The sequence below is a fragment of the Molothrus ater genome, chromosome 11, assembly GCF_012460135.2.
Source record: "Molothrus ater isolate BHLD 08-10-18 breed brown headed cowbird chromosome 11, BPBGC_Mater_1.1, whole genome shotgun sequence".
NCBI classification, from domain to species: domain Eukaryota; kingdom Metazoa; phylum Chordata; class Aves; order Passeriformes; family Icteridae; genus Molothrus; species Molothrus ater.
In genome coordinates, this window is record NC_050488.2 from 7,036,671 (window position 1) to 7,052,024 (window position 15,354).

Sequence of the window (15,354 nt, forward strand, 5' to 3'; positions counted from 1 at the left end):
ACACACCCCCACCGGCACCAGCTGAGCAGGATGAGGGCAGCCAGGCATGCTTTCCACTCAGAATGCCAGGGGAAGGGATACAGCATCCCCCGTGGGGTCTGCAGGCCTGCGACCGTGGGCCTGGTGTGGGGGAGCAGGGCTGTTCCCGTGGGAGCAGGCTGCCGTGCTAATAAGGCTTTGCTAACGAGCTGGCACTGAGCCCAGAGCTGGGGCCAGCTGAGGGGAGCGAGGGGCCAGGACCGGGGGGGCTCACCCCCACTCCACACTGTGCCATGGGCGAGGGCCGGGGGCTGGCACTGGGGCACTGGGGGCACCCACTGCCCTGGCACCTGGCACGAGATGCCCCAGTGCCACTTCCCTGGAGCCCTGCCTCCAGAGCAGCCCCCCTCTCTAGGGATACTACTGCCATGGCACTTGCTGGGCTCCTGCTCCCACATATCCCACTCCCCAGGGCTGTGCTCCCACTCATGTCCCATTGTCCTGGGGATCCTGCTCTCACAGGTGTCCTGCTCCCCAGGGATCCCACTCTCTCACGGTCCAGTTTCCCCAGGGTCTAACTCCCACAGGGGCCCTGCACATCCATGTCCGTGTGTCTGTGCTGTCCTGCTGTATGGCCATGCTGTCTGTCCTGCCGTTCACCCATGTGCACTGACCCTGCACATCCATGTCCATATATCCCTGCTGTCCTCACGCACGTCTGTGCACCCGTGTGGCTCGTGTCCATCTGTCCATGACACCTCAGGATGCCATGTGTGAGGTGCCAGCCTGCGTGCCAACACCTCACCCACGCCAGTGATGCCCGACACCTGGGCACATTCACATCTTTATTCTCACCTCTGGCCTCCTGCCACCACCAGCATCACCCCCAGCAATAATTTACAGGTGTCAGGGGTGGCCCTGGGGCAGCCAGGCTGGTGACAGGAACAGCGGGGCCACCCTGCAACTGGTGAGAGTCCAGTGCCCCCCCATGTGATATGTACATTATACAGAGCTACCCAGAGCAACACAACACGTTAAAAAAGATCTACTCTTATGTACAGTATTTATAAAAAGCATCCCAGCCTCCACCACCTCATAAAAAAATACATCTCTTATGTACTTTGCCGCAGGACAGACCCCCCCCAGCCCTGTGCTGCCCACCCTGCTGGGCTGCCCTCCGTACTGGGAGGGGAGGTGGGGGGTGGGAGAGCTGCTCTCCGGGTTTTGGCATGTTTGGATAGATGGATCCCAGCGGCATGGATGGATGGATGGATGGATGGATGGGTGAGGGCTGTAGGGGTCTTGAGTGCTGGCCCAGGGTGCGAGGCGAGCAGGAACAGCTTGGGTTGCTGGGGTGCCCATCACCCTGGCATCTGGGCATGCAGACAAGGGTGCCTCCAGAGCCCTGAGCTTGCCCCCAGTGAGTGCTGCCCCCAGCCGGCCCCCAAATCCCCCTCATGCCCCTTGGGTGCACCAGGCTCCCAGCAGCCCAGCCGCAGCATGGGCAGGATGCCAGTGCATGCAAAGCCCATGGCGTGCATGCCACCTCCCTGGAGCAGTGCAGCTGTCCCCCCACCCTGTACATGGCCCAGGGGTCAGCAGGGTCCCATCCGCAGGCACCCGGAGCCAACAGTTCCCCTGGCAGGCTCAGGAGCAGCAGGCTGAGCACCACCAGCCACAGCATGAGGGCCACGTTTGTCCACAGGGACCGGGGTGTCCTTGCCATGCCAGGGCAGTGGGTGGCATCTCTTTGGGGACGGGGGGATGGCAGGGGAGAGGGCGGGTGGCTTGGGCACAGGTGCTGTCACAGGTCCGACCGCCCTGCTGGATTCCAGCCCCCACGGACACTGTTCATCGGGCTCTTGATGCTATCTGGGGGAGGCCAGGGAAGTGCCCAGCCTTGGTCCCCACGGCAGGCAGTGCCCTGCGCCCCTGGCAGTGCCTGCTTCTGGTGGCTCTTGGGGTGCAGAAGAGCTCCACCTGACAGCCAGCTCCAGGTGAGGTAGGGCAGTATTATTCTCCCCATTTTACAGATGGGGAAACTGAGGCGCAGAGCAGGGAAGGTGCCCGCTGGAGTGGCTGGGGGGCACAGGACCTGCCCCGGGCTCACTGCCCCATCCCGGACACAGGTCGAGGAGTCTCCATGCCTGCCATGGCTCATGCCCTCTCACCATCACCACAGGTGATGGACAGCAACAGCGGAAGTCCCCAGGGAATCCTGGTGGGGCTGCAGCATGGGGGCTGAGCCCAGGGTGGGCTCTCCCTGGGGCACCGGGTGGGTGGGGGCGAGGTTGGCTTGGGCACCGGCAGTGGCTAGTGGCTGCCGCCGCTCTTCCCCCCACCCGTGGCCCAGTCGATGATGATGAAGCTCAAGCTCATGATCATGAAGACCACCCCGAGGAGGGCAAAGCAGGCAGCCTGTGGGGACAAGGAAGGGACTCAGGCATGGCCAGGGCAACAGGGTTCCCCGCCAGGCTCAGAACCCCATGCCTGTCCCCATCCTTGTACCCCTGGCCCATGCTTACCAATATTTTGGGGGTGGAGCGCAGTGGCTCCTTGTCCTTGGGCATGATGCGGATGTAGAAGATGGCAGGGAAGATGAAGATGAGGCAGGGAGCAGAGGTGGCACCTGGAGAAGACAAGAACAGAGTGGGCAGGGGCCTCCCACCCTGCAGCTCAGCCCTGCCAGCCCCACTGCCAGGACAGGTCCTGTCCACCCCCACCCCCTCCTTGCCCTCCCCAGTCCTGGCAAAGCCTTCCAGGAACCCAGGGACGCAGTGTGCTGGCACTGTCCCCACACCCCTCCTGCAGCCCTGGCACCGAGCTGAGTGCTGAGCGGGGGGAGCCTGGCTGGGGGGATCAAGGGAAACACGCAGGGAAGAGCAGTGCCGGCACTGCACTCTGGGAACCGGCCTGCCAGGACAGCGATGGGATCAGCCATCCACGCAACCACCTGCTCCTGGCAGGGTGACCGGGGAAACTGAGGCATGGCAGGGTCAGTCACAGCTGAGCACCAGTCAGGACAGGGGCTGGCATGCTGCTGCAATGCCCCATGATCAAGGAGGGACAGGAGCAGGGTGCTGCCACCCACCAATCAAGCCGAAGATGCCGAGAATGGAGGGGGCAAAGATGACGAGGAGGTTGATGAAGGTCAGCAGGATCACAGCAATGGAGATGTGGCGGATCCAGCTGAAGTCTTTCCCTTGGAACAGCATCTGCTGGATGGCCCGACGCACCTGGGGACAGGGACAGGGTATCACACTCCATCCTCGGAGCCAGGACCCGTACCCTGTCCCTGCAGTGCTGCTGATCCCCATCACCCCTACTCTAGCCCTGTCCCTATGGCCCCGCAGGTCACCATAACCCCTTTCCCTTCCCAAGCTCTCACCCTGATGCCCCACTGGTTCCTGTCACCCCTTCACAGCCTTGTCCCTGTGGCCCTGCCTCTGCCCCATCACCCCTGCCTCTGCCCCAGTCCTGCTCCTAGCACCCAGAATGTCCTGTTCCCCAGTCCCTATCTTCATCACTGCCTCAGTTTCCCTTCTCAAAGCCTGGTGCTGAAGCCACCTGGGGGGTCACTCACCGGGAAGAGGACGATGGGGACGGTGAGGGTGACAGCCGTCAGCACAGCCACACGCACACACAGGATGAGCACATCAAAGGGATCCACCTTGTTGTACGTGTGCAGCAGCTCTGACTCCACACGGTCTGTGAACACCATCAAGGAGCCCCTGGGTGAGCCCCAGCAGCATCACCCCCCTGGCACAGGTGTGCCAGCCCCAGTCCCCTCCCCGAGGGCTCACCGTAAAACGTGAGGTACCCAAAGAGGGCAGCCAAGAAGTACATGAGGTACATGACCATGATGGAGATGTTGGAGATGCACTGCATCTTCTTCTTGGAGGGACTGCAGGACACAGTGGGCTCAGCACAGCCCCATGGCACACACTGACACCAAGCACCCACCCAGTGAGGAGGGGTGATGCCAAAACACTCTGGGGTGCGTGTGGGATGTGCAGAGAGAGGCTGTGTACCCCTTCCTGGGCAGGGTGGCACCAACCAGCCACCCACCCTCTCTGGGTCACAGCACCCACCTCCCAGGGATCACACCACCCACCTCCCAGGGATCACACCACCACCCTGGATCATGGCACCCACATCCCAGGGATCACACCACCACCCCTGGATCATGGCACCCACATCCCAGGGGTCATACCATCCCTGCACCCATTCTGAGTCATATCACACACCTCCCAGGGGTGATAGTGCCCACCCAGGGTTATATCAACAATGCCCCAGGGGTGATATTGCCTACCAGCCACCTGCCCACCTACCCCAGATTGTATCACCCACTTCCTGAGACTGATATCACCCATCCCAGGTCCTATCAGCCACCACGCACCCACCCCTGCCCCACCCAGGGTCATATCACCCACCTCCCCGCAATGCCCCAGCACAGGTCCCACACATGGATGGCACTGCCTTTGGGTGGGCACCAGATGAAGCCCACCCCTCCCCATGGGTGCCCCCACCCAGGACTCACTCCTTCAGCTCAGTGTAGATGGGCAGGACCTCGGGGTGGCAGACGAAGGCGAAGGCCATGATGGGGATGGTGTAGGCTGTCTGTGCGAGAGGAGCACGACTGACTGCTGGGGGCCCAGAGGCTGGTGCTGCCAGCACCAGGACCACCCATCTTCACTGGGTGCACGGGGTGGGGGCTCACCCAGAGCCTCAGGTCCTTACCTGTGAATTCAGGGTGAAGAAGCTGGGTGTGCAAGTGTCCTGCTCGGGGGCCTGGAGGACGGTGTAGCCATTCTGGTAGTCACTGGTGCTGACAGTGGTGACATTGAGGACGCCCGTGATGTTCCCCTCCTGCTCCGGAAGTGGGCAGGGGATTTGGAATTTCTTGTAGATGACCTGGGGGGGGGGGGACATGGGGCCAGTCAGTTCTTGGCGCCCCCAGCTCCCAGAACACGTTGCCCATATGCCCAGCAGGAGAGTGACCCTGCCAGGACCCCTCCTAGGGACACCCTCTGCTAGTGCTGCCCTGTGGCAATGCTGCTCCCCCAGCCTGTCCCTGTGGGGATGGGCAGCAGGACAGAGTGAGGCAGCAGCACGTGGAGGGGCCACATGTGCAGATGCCCCTCCAGCACCTTCCCCCCTCTCCCTTTCCACAATGTTCGGTTCCTTCAGCCGAAAATAACCCAGCAGCTTGACAGCCCTGCCACAGCATCTCTGCAGCCCCGAGCACCCGCTGTCCCTGCTGCCTCTGCTGTCCCCACAGCAAGCAGCCCAGCCTCACACCCCGGCAGGAGGGATGCTCGGCACCCCAAGGCACTGCCAGTGCCAGCAGGCACTCACCGAGATCAGGAAGAAGACCATACAGCTGAGGGAGAAGCCGCTGGCGTAGCCAAGGTAGCCTAGGGAGGGAGGAGAGTGGCTGCTGGGTGCGGGTGGGACCCTTGCACTGGCTCAGTGTCCCCCCTTTGCCCAGCACATCCAGGCTGGCACCATCGCCCCATGGGAGACCCAGGGTGCCAGGCCCCAGTGCCCTGGGTAGCATCTCCCTGACTTACCCAGCTGCTTCATGAGGGCCAGGGGCAGGATAATGGTGACAGAAACCAGAATCACCAGGTAGTTCCCATTCATGTACCAGTCCCTGGAAGCAGAGGGCCTGCTCACCACCTCAGTCTGCTGGGCCACAGCAGGCAGAGGCAGCCACTGTGGGGGCTGTCTGTCATTCCTAGGGACCCTTAAGCTGGCAAATGCAAGGGCACTGGTGTCCCCTGAGGCTGGAAATCCTGCTCTGCTAACATCCCTGGGGACCCCTGAGACAGCATCCCTGGGGGCCCTTGAGCTAGGGTTCTGCCTACCCCCACAATGGTGCACCCACAAGGGCTAGAGTTGCTAGTGGGGATGTGGGCATGGGGTGGGGGGACCAATACCCAACCAGACCCCCACCCTGCAGCCCCAGGTTCTGCTCAAGGAGGAAAGCCTGATCCCAAGGGGATTGGAAGTTCAGCTCGGTTTAATCTCACCCAGGGGCTTATTCAGCACTGACAGTTATCAAAAATAGTAGTGGCTTAATGATAGTAAATCCCTGCCACGGGCTGCACAGCTGGAGCCAGAGCCCTGGCGCCTGCCCGGGGAAGGCACGCAGGCAGCGTGGGCAGGAGGCACTCACGTGGTCTTCTCCTCCAGGTTCAGGAAGGTCTGGATGACCAGAGGCACTTCAGATTTGACAATGTACAGGTAGCTGGACATGGCTGCAGGGCAGAAGGAGGTCTTGGTGCACTGTTGTTCTCTGGTCCCACCCCGTCCCCAGCCCCGGCGGGTCCCCCAGCTCACCCCCGATGTTCTGCAGCGTGATGGCGATGGCCGCAGCCAGCTTCCCTGGCGTGCCGAACGCTCGGTAACCCAGCTGCTCATAGGCACGGATGCCTGTGGGACAGGGAGCAGTGGTGGTGGGTGAGAGTCAGGGTGGGACCCCCAGCACGGCCCTGCTGAGGACTTGGCACTCACCCACAATGCCTGAGGATTTGAGCAGCAGGTGGATGGAGTAGCTGGAGAGCAGGGCCACTGCTGTGAGGAGGAAGCTGCAGGGGGACAGCACAGTTACCAGTGGGTCACAGCACAGGGCTCAGACATGGCTGTAGGGCAAACCCCATGCAGATGTGCTCTGCCTGTCCTGGCAGGATACCATTGTCCCCTTGCCTCAGCACCAGCTGGGTGTTCATGGGGCAGATTCAGTCCATGTCTTCACACCCAAAAGGAGCCATCACTCACGTCCTTCAAGCTACTTTTGAAAATCTGACTTTGTAGTAAGGAAGACAAACCTTCACCCTCCTCCTCCTCCCCCCAAGTGGGGCACAGCACTCAGGCAGACTTTTGCCAGCAATGGGCATTGTTCAGCCAGCAGGACACTGGTCTCTGCATGACCCCAAGCCAGAGACTTCTTTCTTGCCTGTACCCACCAATCCCCTTGGAGGAGCCCCCCAGGCCTGGACATCCCCCCCATGCCCCCATGGCACTCACAGGAAGAGGATGATGCCGGTGTTGGCCATGGCATAGGCCAGCCCCAGGATGCCGCTGCCCATGATGGCATTGCTCAGATTGAAGACGGACATCCCGAAAGACGTCTTCCCTTCAAACTGTTCACAGGACACAACAGGGAGGGGATGCAGCAGTCACACTGTGAGCTTGCCCCATCCCACCCCCAGCACTGTGCCCGTGCTGCTACTCACATCAGTGAAGTGTGTCTGCTTCTTCTCGGCACCGTGGGGCAGGAACTCCTCCATCTCTGCCACGCCAGTCTGGTTCTCTTCAAATCTGTCCATGGAGGGAGAGGAGTGAAGCCAAAGCAGAGACAGGGACCAGCAGCACTGGTTGGTATCTCAAGGGCAGGGAGCAGCTCAGAGGACCCACCGAGTCCCTGCACCACCCCTTGCCCTGAGTGCCCTACCTGTCACCCGCCAGTGAGGGGACAGTGGTGGCGGTGAGTGCGGCCGCATGCTTCCCATTGGGCACCAGCTCCACCATCTCAGCCTGGAGGGGCACGTCCGTGGTATCCATGGCTGGGAGACAGCTGGGCTTGCTATGGGCTCTACTCAGGCTCTGCAAGAGGGAGGCAACAGAGGTCCAGCTCTGGGCAGGAGCAGCGGAGGGGCTGGCCTGGAGCCTCACAAGTCCTGCCTCCACCAGGGACACTGGAGCTGGGCTCAGCACCAGCGCTGGTGGCACGGCAGGGACAGGCGTCCGGGGATGGGAGGGTCACCAAGCCAGGCATCACGGTGGTGTGCTTCTCCCTTCTGCCCGCTCAGCACACAATGTCCCACAGAACTCAGCCCCTCAGCTCCACCCCCACCAGAGCCCCAGTGTGGGGGTGCCCTCTCGCCCAGCCAGACATGCCACAACCCACCCCGTCCCCTTGCTCACAGCACAGCACTGCCCAGCCCCAGAGTCCCCATCCACACCGCCTGCCCACCTCCACTCCCCTGCCCGCAGCTCTCGGCTCCATGACTCAGTTTCCCCTCCTGCAGACAGGTGCCAGCAGGCGAGTGGGGGTGTTTGGGAGGGCGGCTGAGGACGGGGTCGGGAGCTCAGGGACCCCCCAGCCGCCGTTATGTAAAGCCCGTGGTGCTGCCCGGCGCGAAGGGCTCACCCACGTCCCGCCGCTGCCGGGGTGCCAAGGCGGGGGGCTCGGGGGCACGTCAGGGCTGGACAAACGGAGCAGGAAAGAGCGCGGGGCCGGGAGACAGCTCCTTGGCAGGGGAAGGCGGCCGGGCTGCCGAGCGCGGGACGCCTTGGCACGCCACACAAAGCCGCCTCTGTGCGAGCCCCGGCCCTCCCCGCCCCGCTGGGAAACGGCACAGGGTGGCTTTCTGGGGCAGGCTGGCAGCCGGGGCAGGGTCCCGCCACCCCCCACTGCCCCGAGGGGCTGGGGTCTTGTCCGGCTGGCCAGGGGGCTCCACACTGGGGCTATATCCAGCCAAGGGCTGCTGCCACCCAGCTGGAGGTTAGGCCTGGCTGGGATGCAGTGTGGTCCCCAGTCCCGGGAGGATGCTGCTGTCCCACCACCCCGCTGCCGGGGGTCGCCATGGGGTGAGGAGGGGACATGCCCATCTTTATGCTCCCAGGGGATGGGTGTCCCCAGAAATCTGAGGAGCCTTCCCACAGCACAGTTGGGTCCAGCAGTCCTGCTGGCACGCAAGGGAAGGATGACACGTCAGGGTGTGGGTGCCAGCACCTCCGGTCTCCTGAGCTGCTGCCCTGCTTGTCCCTGCCCATCCAGGCCACAAAGACCTGGCAGGGTCATCCCAGGCCACACACTGGCTGCTGGCACTGCTAGGGGGGCCGAGCCCCTGTGGTTGGCCCAGGGTGGTGGGCACATATTTGGGCCACCCTACCTGCAGCACCCAGCCAGGTGGGGAAGCTGAGGCAGGACACAGGCCAGCAGGGACCAAAATGAGAAGGTTCAGCCATGCGGGGGACGAGAGGGAAGCGCAGGGCGGGTTCTGGGTGACGATTTATCCCCTCCACTAGGCCTCCGCTTGGGATGGATCCAGGCATGAACAAGCCTGCCAGCACGTCCAAAAGCCACCGTTAACTCTGCGCCTTCCCACCATGGGCAGGCATCGCTGAACCCACCACTCACCCAGTATGGGACTGAGGGGGGCCACCAGATCTGTGATGTTCCAACACCTCCCTAAGCCCCCCGGTGCCGCTGGGCTGCCTGCGGGCAGGGCTTCACCGCATCCCGCTGGTGGCAGGCAGCATCTGCCCACTCCCCTGCCCGCTCCCCCACGGGCGCCAGGAAGGCTGGGCACTCTCGTCTGCAGCCCCTTTCTTCTCCCAGGTTATAATTACACCTCTCTGGGCAGCTCAGGAAATACCAACTTCTTCCCCCAAGCGTCTCTCGGAATAGCAAGCGGCACGGCCGGACTCATTCAGCATGCACCGGGCTTCGTGCTGCCACCCAGACGCTTCCTCCCGCCGGGCAGCCTGGCACAGCCCTGGCACAGCCCTGGCACGGGCCCAGCACCACTCACTGCCACTTCCCCAGCTGGCCCTGGCCTTTGCTCCCCGGCCAGGCTCTCCTGGTGGCAGTAGCCAGGGCAAGGGGGGAGATGAAAGAGGAGGGAGCATGAGACAATTCGATCGGGCAGTGTGAGCCCTGCCTGCTGCTGTTTGCCTTGCGATAAGGCAGAACAGCAAATACAGAGTGACGAGTGGCCCTAAAGGGGTGGCTTGGTTCCCCTCCAGGTGGGGTTGGTGGGTTCACCGCCTCACTGTGTGCCCACCTTAGTTGGGAACCCTCTGCTCTGGGGAAAGAGCGTCTCCTCAGGGATCTCCTCCCTCAGGGTGCCACCGCACAGATGGGATGCTGCCATCTTCACTGCCATGTTGGGTAGCCCACATGTTGCCTGGCATCATCCCACTCCTGACCAGCAGCTCCAGCGCCCGCTCGCCCAGCTGATGGTGTGGACCTGGCCACATGCGTGGGCACAGAACCCCCCCACGCTGTGGCACCCAGGGCCACGTTCTGGGGATGCTGGGCAAGCTGCATCGATTTCCCGGCATGTGCCTCTCCACTGCCTGCCGGGCTCTGGGACACAAGGACAGTGCTGCAGCCAGACCTCCCACCTCTCCCAGGCTGCTCCCAGAGCTTGGTGAACCCCCACTAACACTGCGGGGTGGCCAGGCAGCCTGGGCCGGGCCCTGGTGCTGACCCGCAGCCCCGGCAGAAGGAGCACGGAGCCGGATGCGTGGGACGGCACGTCCCGTCCCGCCGGCCACGTCTGCGCTCCCGGGCAGGCTGCGTTTGGTCTCGCACGCTCGTCTCGGCCAGCACAGAGCCTGCCCGCCCTCGCTGCGATGGGGACACGTGTGTGGGGCGGCCCGGCTCCCAAATCCCTGCCCTGCTCTGGCAGACGGGCAGTCCTGGGCTCAGCTCGGCCCGTGGCCAGCCTTCCTCGGGGACCAGGGCACCACGGTGAGGGTTTGGGTCCTGGAAGGGACCGCATCCCTCTCTCTGCCTCACACCTCTCTTCCACGCACCTCATTTAAAAGGTGGAAAATCCCAGCGCGAGGCAGGCACCGGCGGGAGCGGGGGGCTGGGCAGGGGAGCTCTGTGGGCAGTGCCAGCAGATTTGTAGGATGGGAGGTCCATTGCATCAGGCAACGTGGCCAGCAGGATGTGTATCACCCTGGGCAAGCCTGGCTCCTGCGCTGTGCCCGTTCCCCGGGCAGGCCCCGGCCCGGCACAGTCCCCAGCAGCGCAGGCGGTGCCGGTGAGAGCGCAGCACACGTGGGGACAGGCGGCCAGTCCTGCCAGCCCTGCCTGTGCCACACAGCACCAGCCTGAATGTCCCCACAGCCCGCAGCACCCACCTGTGAGCACCCACAGCTCCCACCTGTGCCCAGCGCAGGCACGGGGTGCCCCTGGCAGCAGGTGGGTGCTCCCCCAGGCGGGGACCCCCACAGGGCACAGAGTCCCTCCCCATCTCCTCTCCTTGTAGATGAATCCTTGTTAATCCGGCCCAGCTGGAGCCGTGGGACTATTCCGGGTGGTAATCCGGCTTTAGCGCCAAGCCTGCAGCAGCTGCCGGCCTGCCCTGCGTGCTGGCAGCCAGGTATCCCTCCCCATCCCGCTGCTGCCGCTGCTGTGTGCCGGGGCACGGCAGCCCCCCCGGCCCTGCCCGCCCGCCCAGGTGGCCGTTCGGGTTTCAGCAGAGCTGGGCACACAGGTCTCATGTTCCCTGAGGCTGTGCTGATGACCGAGCCCTGCCAGAGAGATGGGCAGGGATGCCAGCCATGTTCCCCCAGTGCCATCAGCCCCAGCCCTGGGGTTCCCCCCAGCACTGTACCCAGGGTGGCCCCAGACCGGGGTCCCTGGTCAGCCTCTGGCACTGCTGTGGGCACAGGGGGGTGTGGGCACAGCTGGGCAACAGCCCAAACCTGGGCGGTCCCTGGGCAACCCCTACCCAGGGAAATTGACCCCAGCAGGGCACACAGCAGAGAAACCCCTCTCTCCTTGCCTTCCACTGAGAACTGCTCTCCACAGCTGCCCTGGGAGTAGGTCTGCCTTTCTCCTGAAGCACACACAGGCAAAGCTTTCCTCCAGCCTGTCTTCCTAAAATTAGCAACCCAAACCTGGTTTTAACCTGTGGTGTTCCACCCCCCACCTCCCAGCTAAGCAAAGGCAGTGCCAGGGTGCCACCTCCTCCAGAGGAAAGGGGCACCCAAAGGGGCAAATGCAGCTATTCAGGGGATGGCCAGGCACCTCACCTTTGGGGCAAAGATTCTGGGTGGGGGGGCCACATGGGCATGGGAACCCCAGTAGCTGTGGGAAAGGACAGCTGGAGGCAAAACCTACCCAGTGCATGGCTGGAGAACCTCTCTGGGTAGCCCTGCTGTATGTAGACCTTCCCCAAACAGATCCGTGGGAGATTCTGCTGAGATAGATCCACCTGAGATCCTCTGGAGATGACAGCCCCACCAGCTGTTTATGCCAGCCAGCCCCACTCATGTCCCCAGCACAAGGTGGGTAGAGTAGGCACTGCTCCTGGGCTCACCTCACCTCTTTCAGCCCCAAATACCACACCATGGCTCAGCCTCAGGTCAGGCAATTCCCCCAGTGCTCCAGCCAGGGCAGGACTGGCAGTAGCAAGTAGGAACAAGTGGCTCTGAAAGCTGCTGTCCTGGCTAGCAGGGCTCTGGCAGCTGCCTGGGCACTTCTGGCCATCTCTGTTACACCAATGTGGACAGCAGTGTCCATCCAGGGTCTTACCTCTAAGAACACAATGGCACCCCTGTCTTGGGGGACAGCTGTACCTGAGCCTGGGAATGGTGTCTGGGACACACCAGAGAGGGGAAAGGCAATACAGGGAAGGGAGTTGTAAAACCAAACATCACGGTGGGGCCATGGAGAGGGTTTTCCAGTGCCAGAGCCATGGTGCAGCTCAGCCATGGCATCACCTGCCAGGCACACAACCCAGGATGGCTGCAGGTGTCAGCCATCACCATCCTGCCACATCCTCCAACGTCCAAGCACCAGTACAAGGCAAGCTGGGAAAAGCAGTGAGGAAGCTGAGGCCAGGCAAGGGGAGTCATGTCCAGCACAGGGACAGCCCAGGCTGCTGCTGTCACCTGCCAGCTTGAGTCCATGTGGTACAAGGTCAGGTGGCAAGGACAGCTGGCAGCACGGGGATGGGGACAGGGTGGGCACAGCACGAGGCCAATGGCACTCAGTGTGGTTCTTGGGAAGGCCGGGTGAGACATCAGCTTGAGCCCAAAGCATCTCATGCAGTGCTAGGCTGTATGATGAGTTTTGCTATAAACTTCAAACTCTGCCCTCCAGGAACACAGGGCCACACAGGGAAGGTGGTGGCACAGGTAGTGGCACTACAGAGACTGATGGAGAGTGCCTAGAAAAGGACATGTTGGGTTTACTACCACACCTGTGGAGTTTTGTTTTGCCTTGGAAGCAAGATGCTTTCCAGGAGTTCACACTCCTCAAAACACAACTGGCCTTAGTGGGATGACATGGAGGGGCCAACAGCAAAACCTCCAAGGTGCCATTTGCTGCTGGCAGTGCTGGGGACATCAGGAGGGACTGGCCTCAGCCACAGCCTCACGTGCCTCCGGCACCCCCCCAGCACAGCCTCCTGTGGCAATCAGGAGCCACGATTCGCCCAAGCCCCGTGGCACCACCACTGTGCCTGCCCATGGCACTCTCACCATTGGACCAGCCTGACATTTGCTCCACAGGGTCAGCAGGACCAGGCTGGGGGGGACCCAGCCAGTCCCAGAGCTGCATCAGCAGCTGGGGAGGCACACGGCGGCTGAGAGCCACGCGGTGAGGAGAGCCGGGGCACGGGGGTCCATTCTGGCCCTGATCCGCCTCTGTTTTCTCAAGGGTTGCACTTCCAAAGGAGCCCGTGGGATTCCGCTCCTTCCCCCATCCCCACGCGCCAAGGAAAATAGGCTCTGCCGGCGCTTGTTTGTTTGCCGTGGCCGTGGCCCCGGCGTGTGATTACAGCTGCAGCACGGCCGGGTGCTGTGGGGCCCTTTGCGCCCCAGCCAGGGTCCCTGCGGTGCCAGCACCCCCGTGCCACCCCCGAGTGGAATGGAGTGTCCCACTGCTCCTGAGCCAAGGCATGCCAGCACGCCGTTCTGGGACACGGGGCAGTGCTGCCAGGCACAGACGCCTTTCTCTGGGGTACCCCCTTGAAGCCACAGGGACCAGACAGGTCTAACACCTCATCTTGGGCCTGGTCCAACACCAGTGGAAAATTCCCCATCTCCTGCACGTCAGCTCAGCGCAGCCATGCCCTCCGCAGCCAGTCAGGGTTCTGCTTCCCTGCCATCCCACCTGTTGGGGACTTGCCAGGTCCCCTGTCTCACCCGTGCCACCACACAGCCTGGGGGCCCCTAGTCCAACAACCACCTGCTGTGGTTCAGTTTCCCTTGGGGAAGGTTTCTCTCTAGTGGGACTTCAGAGCTGACACGGCAGAGAGGGCCACCACGCCGGCTGGCACAGGACACGCGTGGCTGACAGGAACGCAGTGTCTGCCCAGCTTTCCACGCTGCTGGCCCGGGCAGCCAGGCTCTATTAATACCCCAGCCCGCGGACTCGCCGCACGCAGGTCCCAGGCAGCCCCGGTGCCCGTGACGGCCGGCGCCACTCTCCCTGCCCGTGCCCCCCGCCCCGGCACCCCGGCACCCTGACACCCGATCCTGCCCACAGCCGCTTCCAGCCTTCAGAAACATATGTCATTCCCACGGGCGATTAAAAATTAAAGCAGAAAACAGGGAAAGTAAAGGGAGTTTGGGGGTTGGTGGCACTGTGAGGATCAGCAGAACGATGCACGCCGAAGCCCCCACACCGCGCTCCGGGCAGGGGCAGTGTCGGGGCGCTGGGCTCTGCCTCCCCCGGCACCCGCGGGATCTGTCACCCACCCGTGGGAAGATGCCAGCCGCTGGCAAGTGGCAGGAGTACAGCAAAGCAAACAGCCCCGGGGCGCTAGCACCTGCCAGAGCTGCCGGGCCCCGGAGCCTTCCCCGTGCTGCCCGGAGCCGGGAGGAGGAGGAGGAGGAAACGGAGGAGGAGAGAGAGACGGGCTGTGTCAGGAAAGCGAGGCCGGCGAGAGATAGGTCGGAAAGGACTGGATGGGGTGCGGAGGAGAATTAGGGGAGCTGAGGGGTCCGAGCTCCCGGCAGCCTCCAACCACGGAGCTTCAGGGAGGAGCGAGCCTGGGAGTGCGAGCGGCAGGGGAGATCGGAGAGACATACCTGCCCCCTCTCCGCGGTGCCTGTGCTGCGGGCTGGGGCAAGCAGCCCCCGGTGGCCGGTGCCGCGGATTAGAGACTATCCTGCGACCGTAATCCGGCGGAGCCCGAGATTAAACCGGACCCGATCCCGCCCCCAGTGCGAAGGCTCCCAATCTGCTCTCCGCCGGGGCACGGGAGGAGCGCTCGGGAGCGACCGCCCCGCATCGACCGACCCCTGCCCCGCCCCGCCCCGCCCCGCTCCGGCGGGACCACCGCTCCTTGGGCACGGCCGCCCCCGGGGCATCGCCGCCCCGCCGGGCACCAGTGTCCGCTGGGCATCACCTCCCGCAAGTGAATCACCCCCGCACCAGGCATCATCCCCCTCTGAGCGTCAGTGTCCAGGCGGCGCTGCCCTGTCCGGAACAGGGCAGTCACACAGCATCCCCACACACCGCACACGGCACCAGGTGTCTGTGCCCCTCACGGCACGATCACTGTATGGGGCATCCCTATCCTGCCAGGTATTGACACCGCACCGGGAATCCCTGCCTACAGCTGCTGAGGCTCCTGCAGGAGGCCAGGGGCTCCTTCCAAAGAAGCAGGGCTG

The 15,354-nt window shown here is 63.3% G+C and overlaps 1 protein-coding gene across 2 annotated transcripts; it reads right to left on the reverse strand.

Moving 5' to 3' along the window:
- Nucleotides 1–1,413: 1,413 nt before the first annotated feature.
- Nucleotides 1,414–14,881, reverse strand: SLC38A3 (solute carrier family 38 member 3). Of its 2 annotated transcripts, none has more exons than XM_036390873.2 (16): nt 14,770–14,881; nt 7,439–7,590; nt 7,221–7,305; nt 7,012–7,127; nt 6,499–6,572; nt 6,325–6,417; nt 6,161–6,242; nt 5,553–5,635; nt 5,338–5,396; nt 4,720–4,893; nt 4,520–4,599; nt 3,783–3,883; nt 3,563–3,687; nt 3,071–3,215; nt 2,505–2,608; nt 1,414–2,397 (listed from the first exon to the last, which is right to left on the reverse strand). In XM_036390873.2, exons 2-16 carry the CDS (start codon nt 7,546–7,548, stop codon nt 2,293–2,295), a joined length of 1,536 nt encoding a protein of 511 aa, XP_036246766.1. In that variant the 5' UTR covers nt 7,549–7,590; nt 14,770–14,881; the 3' UTR covers nt 1,414–2,292. The 2 variants fall into 2 exon arrangements, with proteins under 2 accessions (XP_036246766.1, XP_036246765.1); XM_036390872.2 differs by lacking the exon at nt 14,770–14,881 and adding an exon at nt 7,961–8,090.
- Nucleotides 14,882–15,354: the final 473 nt, after the last annotated feature.